This window comes from Numida meleagris, chromosome Z, assembly GCF_002078875.1.
Source record: "Numida meleagris isolate 19003 breed g44 Domestic line chromosome Z, NumMel1.0, whole genome shotgun sequence".
NCBI classification, from domain to species: Eukaryota; Metazoa; Chordata; class Aves; order Galliformes; family Numididae; genus Numida; species Numida meleagris.
In genome coordinates, this window is record NC_034438.1 from 33334823 (window position 1) to 33356806 (window position 21984).

General features: G+C 37.0%; 1 protein-coding gene across 5 annotated transcripts in view; it reads left to right on the plus strand.

The window, feature by feature from the left end:
• Window positions 1-21984, plus strand: part of CNTLN (centlein) — a 215480-nt gene that overhangs the window by 141580 nt on the left and 51916 nt on the right. For all 5 annotated transcript variants that reach the window (XM_021379766.1, XM_021379767.1, XM_021379769.1 and 2 more), the window contains 3 exons: window positions 1261-1435; window positions 3827-3920; window positions 4590-4813. In XM_021379766.1, coding sequence (XP_021235441.1) covers window positions 1261-1435; window positions 3827-3920; window positions 4590-4813 — 493 coding nt within the window. The remainder of the gene's footprint in view (window positions 1-1260; window positions 1436-3826; window positions 3921-4589; window positions 4814-21984) is intronic.

Sequence of the window (21984 nt, forward strand, 5' to 3'; positions counted from 1 at the left end):
AGGTTAGGAAATTCGTGACATAAAATGTGATCATTTTTGAAGGAGATATTTCAAGGTGTCATGCTCAAAAACCAAGGGAGATTTCTTATCTAGCCCGCTCTTATATTTCATATATGCTGTTCTATACCAATACTATATTAATCAGTAACTCTGAATTTCTAAATTCAAGTCTTTTGTTTTCTAAATAGACTATTATTTGAAAGAATTCAGATGAAAAAAGCGTGCACACATTCAGAAACATATCTCTGCTATTGCACAGATTACGTTGGTTTCTGTTCTTACCAGTCAAAAAGGCACACCAGTGTGTCAGCACAGGTTTTGGAAAGCATAGTGTTCCTGTATAAACTCTTCTCCTCGATTTCAGGCCTTCTTTCTGGTTAAGTAGCTTCCATTTCTATATCATTGATTTTTATGATGCTGAAACTTTGTTTGAACACAGTTGTGCCTCTTTAAATGTCTTGGTTTAAAAAGTAACAAAATTGCTTTAGTCAAGAGTTTCCTTCACAAATGGTTTGCACAAATGGTGAGAAATAACCACTGATGGTACAGAAGGTGATATATTCAAGATTTATGTTTTAAAGTAGACTTAACTGATTTAGGAAACAAATTATTATCTGGAGCAATTAAGAGTACATTGATATTTTAACATCAAATCATAAATTGCAGGAAAAAAAAAGAAGAATATGAAGAAGAACATAGGTTTTATGTCCAGTTTCTCCCTATGGCATGCAATTTGAGTAGCATGACTACTAAATTCTGTAGAATTTAAAAGTGCTACAGAACGGATATTAGAAATTTCACTGAAGTGTAGTTTATGAACCCATCTCCATCAACGGTACAAATAAATTAAAACAAATTGTTATTAAGTATTATGCATTTGTTTGATTTCCTGCCAAATGTGGAAATGAAGAGGAAACTTAGTGTATCTGTGTGAGCCGTTCACAGGCAAGGAGCACTATTAAGCAATTTTTCAAGTGTGTCACTTTTTCAGATAATGTCTGAGAACTCCACTCATTGTATACGGAGATTCCATTTGACAGAAAGGACTTGTAAGATAATTTCACATATTTCTTTTTTATTGTAATTGTAAATATCTTTTGAATAAGTCACCTTAGTGTTGTTTGGATTTTGTATTACTTTCTCTTCTTTCTTGCATGAAGTATTTTCTGTGTCCTTGCTTATTAGCTGTTCAGAACTTTTAAAAGGAATTGCTAATGTTTAGCTTTATTTTGTTTTGTTTTCCCTCGTGTGCTGTTTTAGTGACTGTGAAATACCAACTTCTGAGATTCTGGAAGCAGTGACTATGAAGACAGTGCAGGATATTGATCCATTACCAGACAGAAATAAACAACAGGGAAAAAAGCAAATACAAGATAGCAAAAAGCCCTGCAACATTGCACATTTAGAAGGCAAAAGCCAGCACTATAAGAAAAAGGTATATATGTTTTGTTCTCTTGTTCAGCATCTTGAAGTTTAATAATTAGTATTATGACTGCTGTTTAATTAACTTGACCCTCACTGTAAGCTGGGAAGAAAATCTGCTTTCAGGTATTCAGTGGGTAGAGCTTTATTATCATTTAAAATATTTTCTGAACAATTAGTCTGCAAAGTATTTGAAGGACACATTGGAGTGCAAAAGCTGTTTAAAAGATTTAAGCCTACTGTAGGCTAGTCCTACTGTCTTGCAGTCCAAAGAAGGAATGCCACAGACATCCCATTTAACTGTTTCTCTTTCAGATAAACCATAGAGTTAATCTAAGTGGCATAGTCCATAACAAAGAATGTCCCTATCTCCCCCCTAGCAAAACAATGTGTTGACTAGTCAAGCATTAGTATTTTTCAGTTTATTTGGTGTGTGAGGAAGGGCTATGTCCATCTTGGATTGTTTTGTCTCTAGCTCTGTCCAGGAGATTCCATCAAGAGAAGAGTGTGCTTTTAGCTTTTACATAGCCCATTTACATTCATTTTGGAGATCTGAACCTCTTGTCTTACTCCTAACATCCATGCACTGTTTTCTTCTTTTCTCCCAGAATGGGGAACACTGGTTGTTTCTCAGGTCTTTAGATATTCCTTACAACCCATAACAGATGACTCATTTTTGGACTTCTGAGCAATGTCTACACTACTTTTCCCCTCCTGTGTTTGACCAAATAAATCACTTTACATCATGGAGTTTAAAACACAAGCAGACACTGTTATTTCTTAGGTTAAGACAGCACTAAAGCACTAAATAACTTGCTGCTGCTTGACATTCTGTTATCTACAGTGAAATAGTAAAGAGTTTGAAAATAGATTTCCTTTTCTTGCTCTCTAAAATTTTAAAATAAATACAAAATCTCTGGTCTTGTTATATATTTTGGTTTTGTGTTTCTACCAGGAGATCCATTGTTCTGGCATAAAAGCTGGAAAAAAGAAAATTTCAACTCTGTTGGTATGGAATACACAGTATGAGCAGAAGCACATGATATTTGTGAAACACTGTGTGTTGCTCCCACTATATCCTGCCATTCCTTACTGAAGATATATAAGACAGAGCATCCAGCTGACTCTGGACTTCTAGACTGACTGTCCTTCCTTTTTGACTGCATTGCACTTGTTCTATTTCAATTGGAAATGATAAACAGAAATACTCTGATACATTTACTTAGCAGACTAAGGGATTTTGAGCATTCATAGCAAGTAGGAATGCTGTCTACAATTCATGGCCAAGCTAACCTGGCATGTCGTTTTTTTTTTTTTTTTCAGTAGAATTAAGAGATTATCCATTGCTGTTTACCCTTGAAGAAATTTATAGAATTGTAGAATCCTTAGAGTTAGAAGGAACCTTTAGAGATCATCTATTCCAACTCCCCTGCAGTGAACCGGGACACTACAGCTTCATCAGGTTGCCCATGGCATTATCCAGCTTTGCTTTGAAAGTCTCTAGGGATGGGGCATCAACCGCAACACTAGGCAACCTGTTCTGGTGCCTCACCACCCTCACTGTAAAATACTTTATATCCAACCTAAATCTACCCTCTTTGAGCTTGAATTTGAAGAACATGTTGTTACAGTTATGAATGTTTCGAGAAATATATTGCATAATATCACATAGAAATTAAGTGGATTAATTGAAAGATTGGATAAACTTTGCAGAATTCAAGAACAAATTTCTTTAAAACTATACTGAGCATTTAAGACCTAGGGAACTTGTACATTGATTTTAGAGTAAGCCATGTTCATTTTTTGTCAACTATTTGTCACTGAACAGCTTATGCATTCTGGAAAAAGCCGATTTTTAAAATGGAGAATATTTAAAATGCATGCAGTTACTTTTTGTTAAGCTGTACAAACATGGGATTGGGTTTGGAAGTTTGTATATATTCAAGTATCTTCCAGTTAAGACTTAGTACCTGATCTGATCTTCTCCCTCTAGAAATAGTAACAGCATTACTCCTTTCTTTTGATGCACTTCAACATCCTGAAAGAAAAGGATACTGTAGGCTTTCGGACAACACGTACTTTTTCCATACAAATAAATTCATCACTTATCTAAAAAAAATACTATAGACATTAACAGACACTCAATTTTTCTCCATTGGGATTCATGGGGAAGAATTATGATCTACCTTTAACAGTGTTATTTTTTCTATGTCTGATGGAAGGACTGAAGTTTGTACTCCTTCTGGACTGTTGTTGGAAGACTGATATTCAAGTTGTAATTCAAGAGTTTCTGTGCTTCTAGTAATAATTTTTTGCTGTTTTAATTCAAACTGGAGAATTTTGGAGTTGCGTTGTTTGTCATAAGGAAGTGCTGCGAAGATCCATGCTTCTGCTTTTTATTTAGAGCCATTCACAGAAAAAAGACCCAGGAAAGTTACAGTCCAAGAAGAGGAAGATCCACTATGTTGCAACAGCTTATCCATCATTTCTAAGGAAAGGTAGGAATACTATGTATTTTTGGAAAGTTTGTAAGTAATCTTGAAGATTCCTGCCAAGTATTTTGAAACTTATTGCACTATGTTGCAGAAACCCAGTGTATATGCAGGATTTACTTGTTTAAATTAGTAAGAGTATTTTTCTAAAGATTTAAATCATTATTTTTAAGGGAATTGGTCTTACAAAAAGTGTCCATTAAACAACATCTTTTACTTCAGTTAAGGTATTTTCTACTTTAACTAACTGCTACCTATTGAATCCATTGATTAAAATAAGGCTTTTCACTTCTTTTTACTCTAGCTTGCTCTTTGTGTCCAGCACAGCCATGGAAAATATTGAACTGTATTTTGGCTTAAACTTAAAAAAAATCTGTCAACAAAATAGTGAAGTCTTTATTTCTGGTATTATCTTTCAGAAATGAGAGCCATTTAACTTTCAAGTCCTTGCGGAATTTGCAGAGTTGGCACTTTAGAAAAAGTGCATCAAACATTTTTTTGTTATCTGAATTAATTTCTCCGTTCACCTACTGAGAAATATTAAATATGGTATCCTAGAAAAAAATTTTAGCAGCTAGAATAGTATTTTGAATGACTAGAGAAAAACCAAAAATCATCCTATCTATCATGGTTTAGTATCTGTGTCGGTTTAGTAACATGCCATTTTCTGTTTAGTGAGCAGAACAAAAAGCAGAAACATCATTTTCCAGAAGCAAGGCTATTCTGGTACTCTACTTCAGGAAAGAATTAAGTCATTGCAGCAGCAGATAGGTGTTTTAGTGAATGAAAAAAGAGCAGCAGTATCTTCTGTGAAGGAATTTAAAGAAACAAATGAAAAACTAACAACTCAACTACGTTTGGCTGATCGGAGGCTTCAAACTAGTAAATTGGCCATACAGGTAAAGTCAGTTTCATTATGGTGTCTTACAGTGTTCAGTTTAATTCTGTTATTATTTTGTGGAATTTTGGTAACATTGCTTGTTGCTTAACTTATTATGATCAAAATTACAAAATGTTATGTAATAGCATGTTTTATATGAGATTCTGAATCATTTATTATGTACAAATGGTATTGAGGCCTCATGAACTACTTTATTAACCCAGTTCATTAGCTCTTCTGGAGCAGAAGTGTTTTTCACTTTGATATTTTACTTGTATTCTAATGGTGAAGAGAATTTCAGTTTCGTCTTGTGGTCTGGGAACTGTCATGAGAATTTGATACCCATGAACCGGGACCCACTATTCTACAAAGAACTGTTATTTCTGGAGAAACCACTTGCCTCCATATTCCCTGAGAGTAGAATGGTTCATGCAACTGGAGTTTTCTTCCAGAGGGAACTCAAACCAATTCCTTGCCTGTTTAAACCTTGCTTTCTGGGTCAAGGTAGAAAGATATAGAACGTGATTTATGAAGGTGGAGACTGACAAACTATTTATTTAATGGTCCCTAAAATGACAGCTTCTTTCTTTACTTCAGTCTTCATTTCTAGTTAATCCTTTCCCATACTATCATTCCTTTTCCCCATTCTCGTTTTTATATATGTATTTTGTGTTAATCTATATGCAGCACCTCAGCTGGAATTCTTTTCTGTTCGTACTGTAGTGATTGGCCTGCCCTTTATAGAGCTGAATCAACAAACACTTTTGCAGTAATTGTCTCCTGTTGGTCACACACACATCCTGCTTCCAGAATTATTGTGCTACAACAGATGGACTTGCTGGAAGGAGGCAGACATTAAAAAAGAAATCAAATCCCCTCCCCCTCAAACTTCTCTCTGTTTCTCTCTTTGCACAGAAGGCAGAAACAGTATCAGGAGCAGCACTTTTCACTTTCTTAGTGCTGGGGAGCTGCTAATTTCTAGAGAAGGAAACATCTCATTTTTGTTACCCATTTTGCATAACTATATATATGTAATGAATTCTTCAAAAATAGTTTTCAAGGTCACTGGGACCAATGGAGATCTGCCTGTCTGGCAAACAGTATCATAATGCAAAGTTTCATGGACAGTATAAACTTCACAGAGAGTTATATATGTAATTGAGGTAGAATATTCTACTTGCTCAGGCATCTTCTTGATTTGCCTTCCTAGAAGACTACCCCTCAGATGTCTGCAGGAGAGCAATGTGAGAGAGAAAATTAAAAAAAAAGGCGATTATCAAAAAAACTGTTTAAAAAAAAAAAGGCAGAATTTGCATCAAGGTAAGTACTGCTGTAATGTAAAAGGCTGACTCAAAGTGAAATAGTATAGTCTTAGAAACCAATTTTATTTAACTTTGTTCTTTTGGAAAGTTTAAAAGCAAAGATAAGATCGGTCAAAGGTCTATTTGAAGGGTGGTGCATTCTAAGCAAAAATAAATAGATGGTGTTGCAGGTACTCAAGGAAAAATCTTTATTATGCATGCACATTTTTTTCCTTCTCAGCAACCAATTCAAATTCCCTTTCTTATAACTAATTACTCTTCAGGTGCCGTACTAGTGTACCAAGTGGGAAATTTAAAGCAGAGGTTTAGGCTACTTGCCAAGTGAAAATTACTGAGGTAAAGAACCTACACAGTCACTGCAGGTTACATGTATGTTTTAGAGAGAGAACCATGATTCAGGCAGATGAAGTGATTGTAAAGCAGTTATTTGTTTTTGCTTTTTTTTTTAGTGTCATAAGAAATGCTACATAGGAGTTTTAAGTTCTTGCAGTGGAAATGGTATTTTTAAAAACACATTTTCCATGAGTAATGTTTTTGTCGTTGTTTCTTATCTGTGCTCCTTTTAACTTTAGATTCTGGAATTGTCTTGTGCAGATAGAAGGAAAAAAACAAGGGAACAAACTGACAAGTAAAACGTTTAGGCAATCTCTGGGTTCACGGAGGTTCTTACAAACTTCAACAGAAGGAAACAAACAAGCATGCACATATAAAGTTCTATACTTGAACATGCTCTTGAGTAATTTTATATTAACGGCAATCTAGCAAAGCTAGGCTAAGGTAAGTGTAGTATTTTCACAATTGTAAACACTAATATCATGGACTTGAACAACAAATCATATGACTTGAATTTAGCTAAGAAAATAAATCCATTAGCAGACAAGGGCAGATGTTTGTGCACTCAGTTCTTCGTTATAATCCCCAGAGAATCTAATGCTAGAAGATCAGCTCTGGATTTAAGATTTAAAAGTTCCAGATGTTCATTTTGAGATATTTTACAGTTGATACAACCTAAGAGCTGTCTGGCATCTGTTGATTTTCTGAATATATGTACATATATTGTTCTGTGTATTTTTCTAAAAGATCTGCATGCACATACATGTTTATATCTGTTTTTCTGTTTCTTAGACTTAGGAATGCTAAATTTCAAGTTCTTTTTTTTGTTGTTGTTTAGCCTTACAGACTCTGCAGTAATGTAGATTTCTTGCTTTGTTTTGTTTCTGAAAAAGTGATTCTATGCATATTTCTGCGAAATGACTTTCAAGTGTCTGCACATGTAAGAATCAAAGCTTGCATTCTCCAAGGATTCACATCAACACTGAGTCAAGACCGTCTGTTCAGAAGTACAGTAGTTACATTTTGCAATCAGTGTATAGAAATCACAGCTGGAGCCAATACTTAATGTAGAAGCAAAGGGATTTAGCATTTCCTTAGTTTCTTAGTAAAGCATCAGAAAAGAATTGTTGAAAAAAATCCAGGATTTTTTTTTTCATTAAGATTTATTCCCCACCTTTATTCATTTCTATCACTAAGTGACTGATTTCTTTTTTAGCAGTGTATTTATTACTTTGAGTAGAGTAGTGCTAATTAATTTTATGAAGTAGTTATCGCTCTTGTCACAAAAGTTCAGACTAAATATACTGAACAAAAAAGGAAGATCATACACAGGTTGCCCTTAGTGCTTATCTTACTGATGTTGTGGCCTCTCACAGGTCTTTGCTGAAAAGTACCATAGGATCTTTTGCATCAGTTCTCAGTGTTTCTCAGGTGATGGCTCAGAAAAGACACATTTCTTAATGGAATGCCATAGACATTTGCAAAGTGCCTGTAGAGGACTGTTTCACTAGAAAACCTGGATCTTGAGGGACAGGAAGAAGTCAACTAGTCAGCCACTGACAGCTTCTTTGGAGGAGCTAAAGTCAAGGTTTAAGAAAATTTTTCAGATGCATTCTTGCAGATATGCAACTGTGCTGACTTGGTATTTTAGAAGCATCTGTACGTTTTAGCTGCAGCTCAGCCAAGGGATTGTTTGTGACAACACTATAAAAATCTCTCCAAAATTTATTTTGGCTGTTCAATTTTCTGTTTTCTTTGAATTTTGAGGGAACATATATTTCTCCCAAGTTCTTACCAAGTTTTTTTAATGCACTTTCGTGCTTTTAAAACACGTTGATCTGGTGGATTATCTCAAGCGCAGGTAGGTGTAATCACAAAAAGGAGAAAAGGGCTAGAGAAAGCGTTTTTATTTTTTAAGTATGTTTGTGGCTCTTGACTATTGTTTACTGCAGAGTCTGTCAGTGAACAGCTCAGAATTCAGAGCTGCATCTTCAATTCACCACTGCAGCTTCACCCAATGCATTTGTGTTTTAAATTAAATGTATAGAAAAGCTTATACATTCACTGTCATTTTTTTCTGAGTTAAATCAATTTTTTTTTTCTCCAGTGGCTTAAGAAGTTACTTTGCATGATGTGCATTGCGTAATAGTATTTGTACATATAGGATATCTAAATGATTCAATTTTATAAACTTTTTAAGAAGAATTTAAAATTTTGAAGTTTTAAAATTAATTATAAATGCTAATTTTTACAGATAAACTGTGTAGGAGTTTACAATGACACCAGTAAGATATGTAGGAATTCTGACTTGCTACCATATAAAAGAGTGGTTTAAAAAAACTCCACAAACTAAAGGTAGTACTGTTCTTCTGATTTCATATTCTAGAAGTCTAAAAATAAACAAAAATTCAGGTTTTTTTTTTCTTGTTCAGTCTGTTTCCATTCTCCAGGGCACATATAATTCTAGAATATCATAGAAATAATAATGAAAAAACTAAATACACTTACATTATAGCTTTGTAAAACCTCAGTGCAAAATCATGTCACAGCTATCCAACTTGGGCTGGCTGTAATGAAGCAATCAAAGAACCCTATAAAGCTGCTTTTAGAAAGAATTTCTTCCCAAAAATGTTGGGAGAAAAGTGATTTCTCCCTCCTTCACTTCTGTAGAATTGTACAGATTATCCCTTCCTGACTGTTGTGATAAAGCAGGATATATTGCTTGTGCTTTCTAGTGTCTGTGAATATAATCTAATACTGTGGGCCAGGCTGAAATTGCTGTCTTCTCAAAACTCTCTTGGATGTAACTGCTATGTTTTTTTCTCTTCTAAGGCCATACTGATGTTATCATTTTGCATGAATGTGTAGAAGAAATCTCACTGATGGCATGGTAGGCAATTGAAAACTCAAACCCCAATTTGTGTATTCTTAAGAGAAAGCCATTCTTTCTGGTCCCACCACAGTGTTCCAGATTTAAACAACATGGCCTATAGGTAGAAGAAAAGTATCTGTAATGTATTTCAGACTTAAATTTTGTAGAATTTAGGTTCAAGGTCCAGACCTCATCCCTAGTTTTTGAAGGCTTAGAATTGAATGCGTAGAGAAGATTAGACTCATACATAATAAATTAAGAGTGGCATTGAGATTTGTTAGAGTTTTTCTGAGCCTAATAAACAGAAAATCAGGCTAGAATGTTACCTTTATAATGCTTTGTGATTCTGTGAGACTATAATTTACTTATTCCAATTCCTAGTCCAAATTTCCGCTGGGAATGAAACATGGCAGTCTTGATGATGCTTGTGGATCCCTTCCAACTCAGGATGTTCTGTGATTCTATGATTCTATGATAGGCTAGTTAAATATATTTGTTCAAATTTTCGGTTACTAAGTGGAGAATTCTCTGTATTACTTTTCCTCTGATAAACTACTGATTCAGCATTGCTACTGGTATGAAACAGTTCTCAAAGTTCTTCTTTATCAGAGAAGCTGACTTGGAAATAAAATGAAAAATTGTCAAATGTTAAATATGAGTGTGGCTGGAGTTTTAATATATGAGTACACCAAGAACTATTTTTGTTGTTTGTTGCATTGAAAATGTAGAGTATTTTCAGGTTGGTTCCTTTAAAGAAATACACTGTGAAATATATTTATCATGAAACTCTGCTTTCATTAAAAAACAAAATTAAAGCAAAATACCTTTTACATTTCTATTGATCTCTGAAGAAAAATTACAATAAACCTTTTGAATTATTGATGAACAACAGTTGAAGTACATTGCACATAGGAAATGTGTCTCATTCATAAATTAAAGAGAACAGTTGGCATGAACTGGAACTATGAAAGTTGTATTATGTTTCTGTCAAAATGAAATAAATTAGAGATAGGTAAATTCTAGAAGAATGTACTGCAAAAAGAAATTGTGGAGACTATGTGAAGTTCATAGAATTTACTTAAAATCAAAATGTATTTACTATAGCGCATAGAAATTCTAAAAATCATGCTTCTATAGTAAAAGAACAAATCTGTATCAGCTATTGCTCTTAACAACTTCTCATGACATAATCATCATGATTTCCACCCTTTTGTTGTTGAGCTTTGTAGATAATGTGTATTTAATAAAGCACTTATTATCAAAATTATTTTGAATGCTTTACAGTTTTGTAAGATGTTCATCTTTGTGCCTTCTCAAAAGTATTCTTCGTTCTAATTCGACTCTAGTAAAGTGAATTGCTTATGTTTTTGACTTTAGAAAAAAGAGCACAAATTCCTAACAAACTTTTTTTTTTTTTTTTTTTTTTTTTGTAATGAGATATAAAGTTTTCTTTGTATTTACAGTGAGAAGTCAAACCCAACATCTGTTTGAGACTTTGAAAGAAATGGAAAACCACAACTCTTCTCTTGGGTTCCTTATTGAAAGTGTACTAGGTATTCATTCTAAGAATATCTTCTCTGATTTCAGTGTGGTCTGCTTGTGTAATTAAAGCTAACCGTTGAGCTAGATTCAGTTCTCATACCTGCTCTGTTATATGTAGTTCTGTGGATTATATATGTTTTTTGATATTTAATCATTGTGAATTCTCGCAAAAAAAAAAACCACCTCACACTTATTTGGGAATAACTGTTTATTTGTAGAGAGGAGATTACATTTAAGCTCTGGTAGTCTTACAGATTGTTATGGAAAAAACAATTTGGGTTGCAAGTTAGATTTGTTCATTGGATTCCCCGATGAATTATTAATTAGTATTAACTGCCAATAATTACTAGGAATTTTACTTACTAATCACTTTACTGCTGTGCTTATTTCCCAAGTATTCTACAAAATTTCAATATCTCCAAAGTTGGAATACTTACTGTGGTAAAAATCCTTTTTTCAGCTCTAGTCTTGAATCAAAATCATTGTGGTGAGATCATAGAATCATAGAAACTTTTAAATTGGAAGGTACTCATAAAGGTCATCTAGTCCAAATCCCCTGCAATGAACAGGGACACCTACAGCTACGTCAGCTTAGAGCCCCGTCCACCCTGACCTTGAATGTCTACGTGGATGGCTGATTCGACAGATCTCTTGGGCAACTTTCTTCCAGTGCATCTCCACCTTTATTGTGAAAAACTTCTTCCGTATGTCCAATTTAAATCTCCTCTCTTTTAGTGTGAAACCATTTCCACTTGTCCTATCGGAACAGACCGTGCTAAAGAGATTGTCCCCTTCTTTCTTATAGCCCACCTTTAGATACCAAAAGGCCACTGTCAGGTCTCCCCAGAGCCTTCTCTTCTCCATGCTGAACAACCCCAGCTCTCTCAGCCTGTCCTCACAGGAGAGGTGTTCCATTCCTTGAATCATTTTTGTGGCCCTCCTCTGGATTCACTCTAACAGCTCCACATCTCTCCTGTACTGAGCACTCCTCATCGGTACACAGTACTCCAGGTGAGGTCTCACCAGCACTGGGTAGAGGGGCAGGATCACTCCCCTCGCCCTGCTGGCCATGCTTTTTCTGATGCAGCCCAGGATACAGTTGGCTTTCTGGGCTGCGAGGGCACATTGCCGGCTCATGTCCAGCTTTCCATCCACCAGTACTCCCTGGTTCTTTTTGGCAGGGCTGTGTTCAATCCTTTTTTTGCCCATTTGGTATTGATGGTGGAGATTACCATGACCCAGGTGTAAGACCTTGCACTTGGACTTGCTGAACCTCACGAGGTTCTTGTGGGCCCACTGCTCAGTCTGATTAGGTCTCTCTGAATGGCATCCTGTCCCTCAAGTGTGTTGACTGCACCCCACAGCTTGGGGTCATCCTCAAACTTGCTGAGCATGTATTCAATTCCACTGTTGATGTGATTAAGATATTAAAGAGCATTGGTGCCAGTACAGATCCCTGAGAGACACTACTCATCACTGATCTCCATCTGGAATGTGAGCTACTGACCACCACTCTCAGGGTATGATCTCACAACCAGTTCCTTGTCCATTAGTATTGCACTGCATTTTGAAATTACAGGATAGGAATTACTTCAAAGGATAAGCTGCATTTTTTTTTTTAATATTGCATGTTTAGTATTCTGATACACTAAAGTTTTACTGTTCTATAGGTGCTACTAAAAGGCAAGAGATAGATGCCTTGGTTACTATCAGGCATATATACAACCATAGAAGTCTGAATCTCCACTTGTATATAATTGCCTGTTTAATGAGAGTTTTTTACCTAACAGTTTATCATTTCTCTCATTCCTGGGCTAGGTAAACATTTTCCTGGTGGTATTCTTATGAAAAGTTTTCAGGGGTCATAAGAACCTGGGAGAATATTTTTGCATTTCTTTATATTGTGAATGTTAAATGACGAGTTGATTCTTCTCTGTTCTCCTAACACATCCTCTTTCCTTGCTTCCCATTCCTTTGTTCCTGACGTAATCAATTGTCATGGTTTTATGATTTTCGGTTATTGGTACTCCACATCATAACATCATGTAGTGAACGAACCTGGTCCTCAGAAGAGAAGGACTACTACAGTCCCCACGGTACTTTGCTCCTCCGTTACCATTTCCAGCCAGAGGGAAAAGATAAAAGCTCACAGTATAAAAACTTGCAGATCACGAGACCTCGTCCCCTTTTTCCGCCGTCTCTCGTCTTGGCAGCACCTCGCTCTCCAGCCGTCTTATCGTCGGTAGTAGAGTAAGGCCTACCTTGATTTTGGGACATTCTCTCTCTCTGCATTGGATTTATCAGCTTAAATTGTAATTATATTGTATTATAGTGTGTTGTTTTGCATTCCGATATCTTATTTAGTAAATTAGTTTGTTTCTCCTCAGATTGTTGCTGCTGTCCTTTGCTCTCAGGGCCATCTCCCTACCCTTTTCCCCTTTCCCCTTTTCCCGGGACGTGGGCCCGTGGGTCCCCCGTCCCCTTCGTCACGGAATTGGGCCTAACGCCTGTAAACCGTTGACATCAATTAAATAAATTTCTGTTGCTGGGTAGATAGGGAGCATAAGGTTGGTAAAGCAGGGTGCTCAGTATGGTTAGCAAGGGTAAATGTATGTAATATGAATCATGAAGAGACAGTTTTATTCCTGATATGAAAAGGTGGATTTCCTAATAAGCTGAAGGAGCATGGCCATGGGATTATGAAAATGGCTGTAGAACCTGAAAGTAAATAAAAATCTTACAAGCATTTCCATTTCTGTTGTGTATCCCTGTGCCACAGCAATTAATTTTCTATAGTGATCTTAACCATGTTTCATGTAGGATATGGATTGAAGTTAAATACTGTCACATGATACACAGCGTAGACTTAATGTCATTGTCAGTTCATATCTTAAGGTTAAATTGGTGTGTTATAGGTAGTACTTAATCATTTTCTCTAGCACAGAATCTCACGTACCATGAAATTAATTTTTCAGTTGATCCTCACATGAATGATAACATTATTTTTTTCCCTGAGATAATGGTTTACACCTTATGCATCTATTCCATCTGGATATTCTATGATATTTATGACAGTCTTTTTGCTCTCTGTTTTAGAGGAAAAATCTTTCAATCATTTTTTTTTAATGTGTGACAACATAAATAATCCAAGCAAGTGCAGAAGAATATCTTCAGTCATTGACAGCAATTCTAAAATTTCAATCATCCACCAGTGGCTGCCTGAGAAGTATAGATCATTATGACCTCACAATATTTTTAATAAGGAAATCATTACATCATAATGAAAACCAGTACATTGTTCAAGCTGAACAAGGCTGAAAGGCTGTCTCCTTGGAACCAGGGACTCTGAAGAAAAATGAGAGTCCTAGCAGGTAATGAGTTCAGCATCAAAACCCAGTGCCGTTGTGAAAAACAATTGCATGTTTTCTTGTATATACACCTTGAATGTATAGAGTCAGTATAAAAGAAGCAAAGAGAATATGTTTCCTTTGGCTTTGACGTGATTTGCTCATAGAGTACTCTGTCTGACTCTAATATCATAGAATCATGGAATTATAGAATGTTTTGGGTTGGCAGGGACCTTTAAGATCATCTAGTTCTGACACCCTGCTATAGGCAGGGACACCTCCCACTAGACCAGGTTGTTCACAGCTCCATCCAGCCTGTCCTTGAATGCATCTATTGCCTCTCTGGGCAACCTGTTCCACTGTCTCGCCTTTCTCCCTAATATCTAGTCTAAATCTGTCCTCTTCCAATGTAAAGCCATTGCTCCTCATCGTTTCACTACATGCCCTTATAAAAAGCTCCTCCCCAGCTTTCCTGTAGGCTCACCTAAGGCACAGGAAGGCTGCATTAAGGTCCCCCCAGATCCTTCTCTTCCCCAGGCTGAAGAGCCCCCACTCTCTCAGATTGTCCCCATATGGGAGGTGCTCCAGCCCTCTGATCATCTTCGTGGCCCTCCTCTGGACCTGCTCCAACAGCTCCCTGTCCTTCTTGCATTGGGGGCCCCAGAACTGGACACAGCACTCCAGGTGGGGTCTCACGAGAGCGGTGTAGATCAGCAGAATTACCTCCCTTGACCTGCTGGTCACTCTTCTCTTAATGCAATTGAAGATACAGTTGGCCTTCTGGGCTGCAAGCGCACATTGTTGGCTAACGTTGAGTCTTTCATCAACTGACGTCCCCAAATCCTTCTCCTCAGGGCTGCTGTCAAGCCATTCTCCGCCCAACTTGTTGGTTGGTCTTGCAAACACACCCAGAATCCAAGTCTGTGAAACTGACAGAAGGCCATTTGAAGAAGACTTATGGGAAGGATTTGAAATCATACCATTCCAGAGAGCAATTAGAGGTTATCAAAGAGGAGATTAAATGGTAATTCAAGTTAAAACATCTAAGAAGAAGAAATTTGTTTGTAGATTCTTTAATCTAGCAGGGGAATACTGAGAAAAGATTCAAGACACAAGGCTGAAAGAAGATAAAATCATACTGAATCTAAGGTGTATGGTTTTTACATGACAGTAATTGGCCATTGGAAAACATGTACAACAAAAATTGCCATAGAGCTAGACTTTTTGTGAGATCTATTTGAAGTCTCTATGCCTTTACATATCTTCCAAAAGTACCGATGTTTCCCCCTTATTCAAAAATGTTTACTTCTACGTGAAATTTGAGGAGATGTAATTCAAGAAGTTTTGTAACATAAGCACATTGTGCAGATTATTATAATTAAGAAATATTTTAAAATGTAAAATATGTATTTGGCGTCAGAGAACTGCAGTGATATCGGCCAATCAATCTAAAGAGGAAGAGCTGGAGTGAAAACAACTGCTTGAGTTTAGCAGTAGGAAGCCTATTGGAAAGAAAAATGTCTGTTCTGTAAGAAGCATGAAGAAGTCGAGACACACAGAGAGACAATATGTTTAATGTTGTGAGCTGAGTTCCTGAAAAGCATAGAAATTAAGGTATGTTTTTAACTTAATGGTTCATTATTTGAAGAACTGATGGGAGAAGTACAGGTACTCTACTTCATAGAGCACAACAGTAATTTTGTGATGAAACTCAGAATGCGTTTCATAGTGGTACGGAGAAGGCATGTAAATATGGATAATAAATTTAAGAAAAGCCAAATCGATGTTTTATAAGGGTCTAATTGAAACCAAGGAGAAATATGTCCTAGTTTCAGCTGGGACAGAGTTGATTCTCTTCAGTGTCTGGTATTATGCTATATTTTGGCCTTAGGCAAAAAACAGTGTTGATAACACACCAGTGGTTTGGTTTTTGCTGAGTTGTGCTGCAGTAGTAGAGCCAGGGACATTTCAGTTTCTTGTACTGCCCTGCCTATGATGAGGCTGGGGGGGCACAAGGAGCTGAAAGAGGACAGAACATGGACAGCTGACCTAAACTGGCCGAAGGGTTATTCCATACCATGTGGAGTCATGCTGAACTATGAGCTGGGGGAGCTGGCCACAGAGGGGGAACAGCTGCTGCCTGGGGACTGTCTGGATATCAGTCAGTGAGTGTTGAGCATTTGCATTGTACATCTCTTGTTTTGTGTATATATATATATACACATGCATATAATTATCAGTATTATTATTTTTCTCTTCCTTTAGTATTAGTAAATAGTTTTTATCATGGTCAGTGAGTTCTGCCTTTTTTTTCCCCAGTGCTCTTCCCCATCCCCATCCGCCTGGGAGGGGAGAGTGGGCAAATGTTTGAGTGGTACTGAGCCACTTGCTGGATTCAACCACAGCAGTCCTTGTGGTGCCTGACATGGGGCAGTGTTGAGGTAATGACAGATCTGAACAAGGAGTGTTTAAACAGAATTGTTATAAGCAGTAGAGTAGCTTAATATATACTGATCGCAGTGCTATCTTTTTGTTCACAGTGTTGTATTACTTGCTTTCAAGGTTATTTTTCTTAACTCTGGCCACGTTGTGTATCGCCTTTGAAGGCTGGCCTACGCTTCTTTATGGTTTTATGAGTTTGTGTATAGCATGTGCTTGTGTTATACTGGTCATGGGTTTAAATGGTACTTGTACTCAGTAGTGCCATCATTCTTGCACTTTAGGATCCTTACTTTAGAAATTCTTAAGAAGTACACTCACGTACCTGGGATATTCAAACTGGCATGATCTTATTGCTTTGTCTTCTGCATATGTTTCCAGTTTTATTAAAAAACTACACAGAAATACCACTGAGAGATCTACCCTGAGTCAGGATGGTTGTGAGTGGCAAGACAGGTGGTAGGATTTTGGCAGGTATCTGTCGTGATTATCATCTCTGAAATGTCTGGAACTCACCCCTGAACAAGCACAGAATCCTAAAAAGCTGAAAGAATGCTTTTAAAAGGTATCCCTGATCCTGGCAATTCCCAAGAGTTATAGCTTGCTGCACTGTACTGGAGTCTGGCCTGCATCTATCAAGCACTATTCAAGACAATTATGCACCCTCAAAAGGAAGAAAATGCCTTTGGATCTGACCCAGCTTCTAAGAGAGGAAGATGAGGAAGTCTGCTCCATACCAGAGCCATCACAAGAGTAAGAGGAAGAGTCAGAGGTTATATATGAGTCAGTAACCACCTGATGCTTATCCCTAGCTGAGCTACGAGATACACGGAAAGACTTCAGCTGTCGTCCAGGCAAGAACATTGTCACCTAGCTGCTCCAATTCTGTAATAACATATCCAGTAACTGGATTAGTGGGCACAGAAGTCAGGCAGTTGGAATCCCTCTCTAGAGAAAAGGGCATTCACAAAGTGATTGTAAAAAATAAAAAAAATTCTCCCCCTCTGGACATGACTTCTCTCAGTTGTGAAGGAAAGTTATCCCTACAGGGATCATAGAATCATAGAATCATAGAATTAGCTAGGTTGGAAAAGACCTACAAGATCACCTAGTCCAACCATCCACCTACCACCAACAACCCCACTAAACTATGTCTCCCAACGCTATATCTAAACGTTTCTTGAACACCTCCAGGGACGGTGACTCAACCACCTCCCTGGGCAGCCCGTTCCAGCGCCTGANCTGACCACTCTTTCAGAAAAGTAGTATTTCCTAATGTGCAGCCTAAATCTCCCCTGGCGCAACTTGAAGCCATTCCCCCTCGTCCTGTCACTAGTTACAAGAGAGAAGAGGCTGACCCCCAGCTCACTACAACCTCCCTTCAGGTAGTTATAGAGAGCGATGAGGTCTCCCCTGAGCCTCCTCTTCTCCAAACTGAAATGAGGATGATATTACATGTCAGCCAGGTAAGTGGAGCATCAAGGAGAGAGGTATGCAATATCTGAGGAAATTAGCTCTGCTGGAGGTGTTGTTTAATGTTGACCTGAACAGTAATCAGTTATTCCAAAATCCAGATAGCATCAAGTACAAAGAATCCATGGGGTAGAAGTTTGTAGAGAGTTCACCACCATAGTATGCCAACTGGCTGGCAGTAATGACCTGGAAAGATGGAACAAATGGTGGATGAATTGTCTGGCCAACTTCAACAGTATGAAGAAAGTGTCTCATCCTCCCTACAGGCATGCGTTTCAGATGTGGTGAAACTGGTTCAGTGGCTTCGAGAGAAAAAGTTTTCTTCCTCCCCAGTTGTATAAACCAGTATCTCCATTATTAGAAGTAAGCATTCCTCTGCTTGAGAAAGACGATACAGTGGGTATGTGCAATAGGAACGTTAAAAGAGTCTTTAGCAAAAGAAATAAAAAGAAGTAAAATTTGCTTTTCTGATGTAGTGCATTCATCACTTAAGCTTGTATGACTTCTGGTTTAGCCTCGTAGATTCACACTGAGTAATAGCTGAGAGAAAAAGTGAAGCTCTTTTACAGAATCAGCTAATCTGTGAAGGCTGGAAGGGAAATCTGGAGGTTGTTTGCTCCAGTCTCTGCTCAGGCAGGGCCATCCAGAGCAGAGTGCCCTTGACCACATCCGGGTGGCTTTTGAAGGTTTCCAAGGAGGAGACTCCATAATCTCTCTGGGCAACCTGTGCCAGAGTTCTATCACCCTCACAGGAAAAAAAAAAAATTGTTCCTGATGTTCAGACAGAATCTCCAGATTGAGATTGTACTGGTTGTCCTTTATCCTGTTAGCAGGCACCAATGGGAAGTGCCCAGTTCTGTCTTCTTCCATCCTTCAGATGTTTGGGCACATCAGTGATGTCACACCAAGCCCACTCTTCTCCATGCTAGACAATCCGAGCACTGTCAGTTCTTCCTAGCAGAAGATATGCTTTTGCCCCATAATTCCATTTGTGCTCCTTCATTGGACTTCTCTGATATGTCTATGTCTCTTGTAGTCTTTAACTTAGGTAGTACTTTGCAAGGAAAAATCTGAAGATAGAAAATTAAATAACCATTTCTTAAATATTTCTTTCATATTCTTTTGTCCATATGTTGGATTGAGTAAGGAAACAGCTTTTTAGTGAGGCAGTAGTGAAATATTTAAAGGAGAAAACTTTTCATTCTAATGTGGAAAATGGATTAACATAAGAGTGACCCATCTTTGCTTCAAGCTTGGCTTCCAAAGGATCAAATACTTATTTTTCAAACTGTGATTTGTGAGAAGTAGATGCTTTGGCAGAAAAGAAGAAAGTGAAACTAAGTTTACTATGAGAAACAAGCAAGGGAAAGGTGTTATAATAGAGAGTAATTTGTCAAAAATATAGAAGTGCTGCACTTACTTAAAGGTATAAATTTTGCAAGCTGTCTTACTGGCAAATGAGTTTAAGATAATCATGAAGAAAGCTAAATAGATGGAAACATACTCTTCTTTTATTTCATCAAGAAAGCCTATATTGAGGCCTGATACTACAGGAAAGATATGGTAATTTACTGAACTTTGAGTAAATTCCCTGAAGAAGAGGCAAAAGTTGTCATGTTGTTTTTGTTTTTTTTTTTAAATGAGGATAATTTTGGTGAGGAGTCTATAAGAAGTATAGTGTATATTTCTTGTTCTACATACCGTTCAAAAGGTATGTGCATTTGATAGTAAATCCCGCAAAAAGATATGACCATTGGACAGTCCTGGCTGTTCTTATTCTTCTGTCAAGAAGAAAAAAAAATATATTTGAATTTTCAAATAGTCTCATTTCCATTATTCAGCAGCTTCTTTGTGATATTTGTACTTACTTTTCATAAAGATGAGTTTAAAACTTCTTTATATATACAAATATGTATTTTCTTATTTGCATATACTCACTGACTTGTCTTTACACTGGCAGCTTTTATAGTAGACATCTCGTGTAGAATGTTCAGTTTATATATGTCAGATCCTTAAGGACCGTGGCTTTTGCCAGATGAAGCACTTTTGATTTTGAGACTGATGAAACTCAGTGCTGTTATTGATCTCTGCATGACACAGCCTGTCTCTGTGCTGGCAGAGTGTAGCAACATTTATCCAGGAATTTGTGAAATGTCACTCGGATCATGTTCATAAGGTAAACTGTGCAAAAACAGGGATCCAAACTGAGAATCCGTGAGGAATTGGATGTGACTCTCTTACTCCTTCTTCCTATCTTCTAGGTCAGGCAAAGTGATATTTGTTGAAACAATGTCTGTGTTTTATATCAGGTGTTGAAAAAGTATGATTATCACCTGGAGCATCCTGTACAATATAGTCATACTGATGTTTTTAGGTTAAGTTAGTGAAAGTGATCTAAATATTGCAAATCTGTAATTTCTGTTCCATTTGAAAAAAAAAAGGAGGAAACATTTCCTGTGCACTTCCAACTAGAAAACTGATACTTTGATTATATTCTCTACAGAAATTAACTTTTCTTGCATCAGTTTGCTGTTAGGGATGTAGCAATGCATGTTTGACATTAAGATGTCATGAAGCAAGAATTATCACAAGAATATGACGGTTTCTGACAAAATACTGGTATTTGCAGGTTTTGTTCCCTTATAAATAATGATTGAGCAAAGCTGACCATTTTTGTTAGTAGCAAAAGCATCTGTTGTAGAAAATAATGAAAATTACAGTAAATATTAAAAAAAAGCAGGCTTCCATGTGCTATTTGCCTGTTTGTAAAGGGTCAAATGTGACCAACTTTTGGAGATGTTTTTGTTAAATTGCGTTTCAGCTACATATTCCTTGTAAACTGCAAACTGGATGTTGCACCTTCTCATTAAACATGCTTTAAATTAAAAAAAAAAAGCCACGCAAAAAGATGCAGTTATTGATTTTAGTTTTCTATTTGTAGATTAGTTATTACAATACTAATTTGAAATTTATCCATGAAAGAAAAATAACTGTTATATTTGCCACCCATTTTCAATTTTAAACATTACAATGTTTAGACAATTTTCTAGAACTTTCAATTTTAAAATAAGCAATTGCTAGTTACAGAAGGAAGATAGAGGTATTGTTGAAGTTAATGGTTTCGGTTTGACTATTTTTTTTTCTAAACTAGAGCAGTGATTTTCTTTTGTATTTCTGTAAAATAGTTTCTGTGGTTTGATTTTCACAGTACGAAAACAAGATTTGCCTGAAGAACCAACTATGGATTGCAACTGAAATGTGCCCAGTCTCTACTTTTTAAAATATATTGATGTTTATACATAAAAAATGTACAAGAGGGGAAAAATTGTTGGTTGAAAAGATTTATTTATGTGAATAATGAATGTATCTGTCTCAAAAGACTGACAAATTTGTGAGCTGCAAATTCATGGGTGGTGGAAAATGCCCAAATTGCAGTTTTTGTTTAGCTTTGTTTTTGTTCGGTTGTTTTGGTTTTGTGTGTGGATTTGAGTGAGTGCTTGTGTTGCAAAGGTCCACAGGCTGCCAAATACAAATATGTTCCTTTTCTGAGGAACGTGTAGATGATATTTCATGACATGAAGGGCACCTGCTTGAAAAATCCACTGCCCATCGTAGAAGGATTCCTGTCTTGTCAGGCATTATTTTTTCACACAAAATTTCATAGCAGACACTTATTTTGCTACTTAGTACTTATAAGGCTCTGTGTGAGACACTGATTCTTGCTTGGGGTACAACACTGTCAACGGTTTATGGGCGTTAGGCCCGATTCCGTGACAAAGGGGACGGGGGACCCACGGGCCCACGTCCCAGGAAAAGGGGAAAGGGGAAAAGGGTAGGGAGATGGCCCTGAGAGCAAAGAACA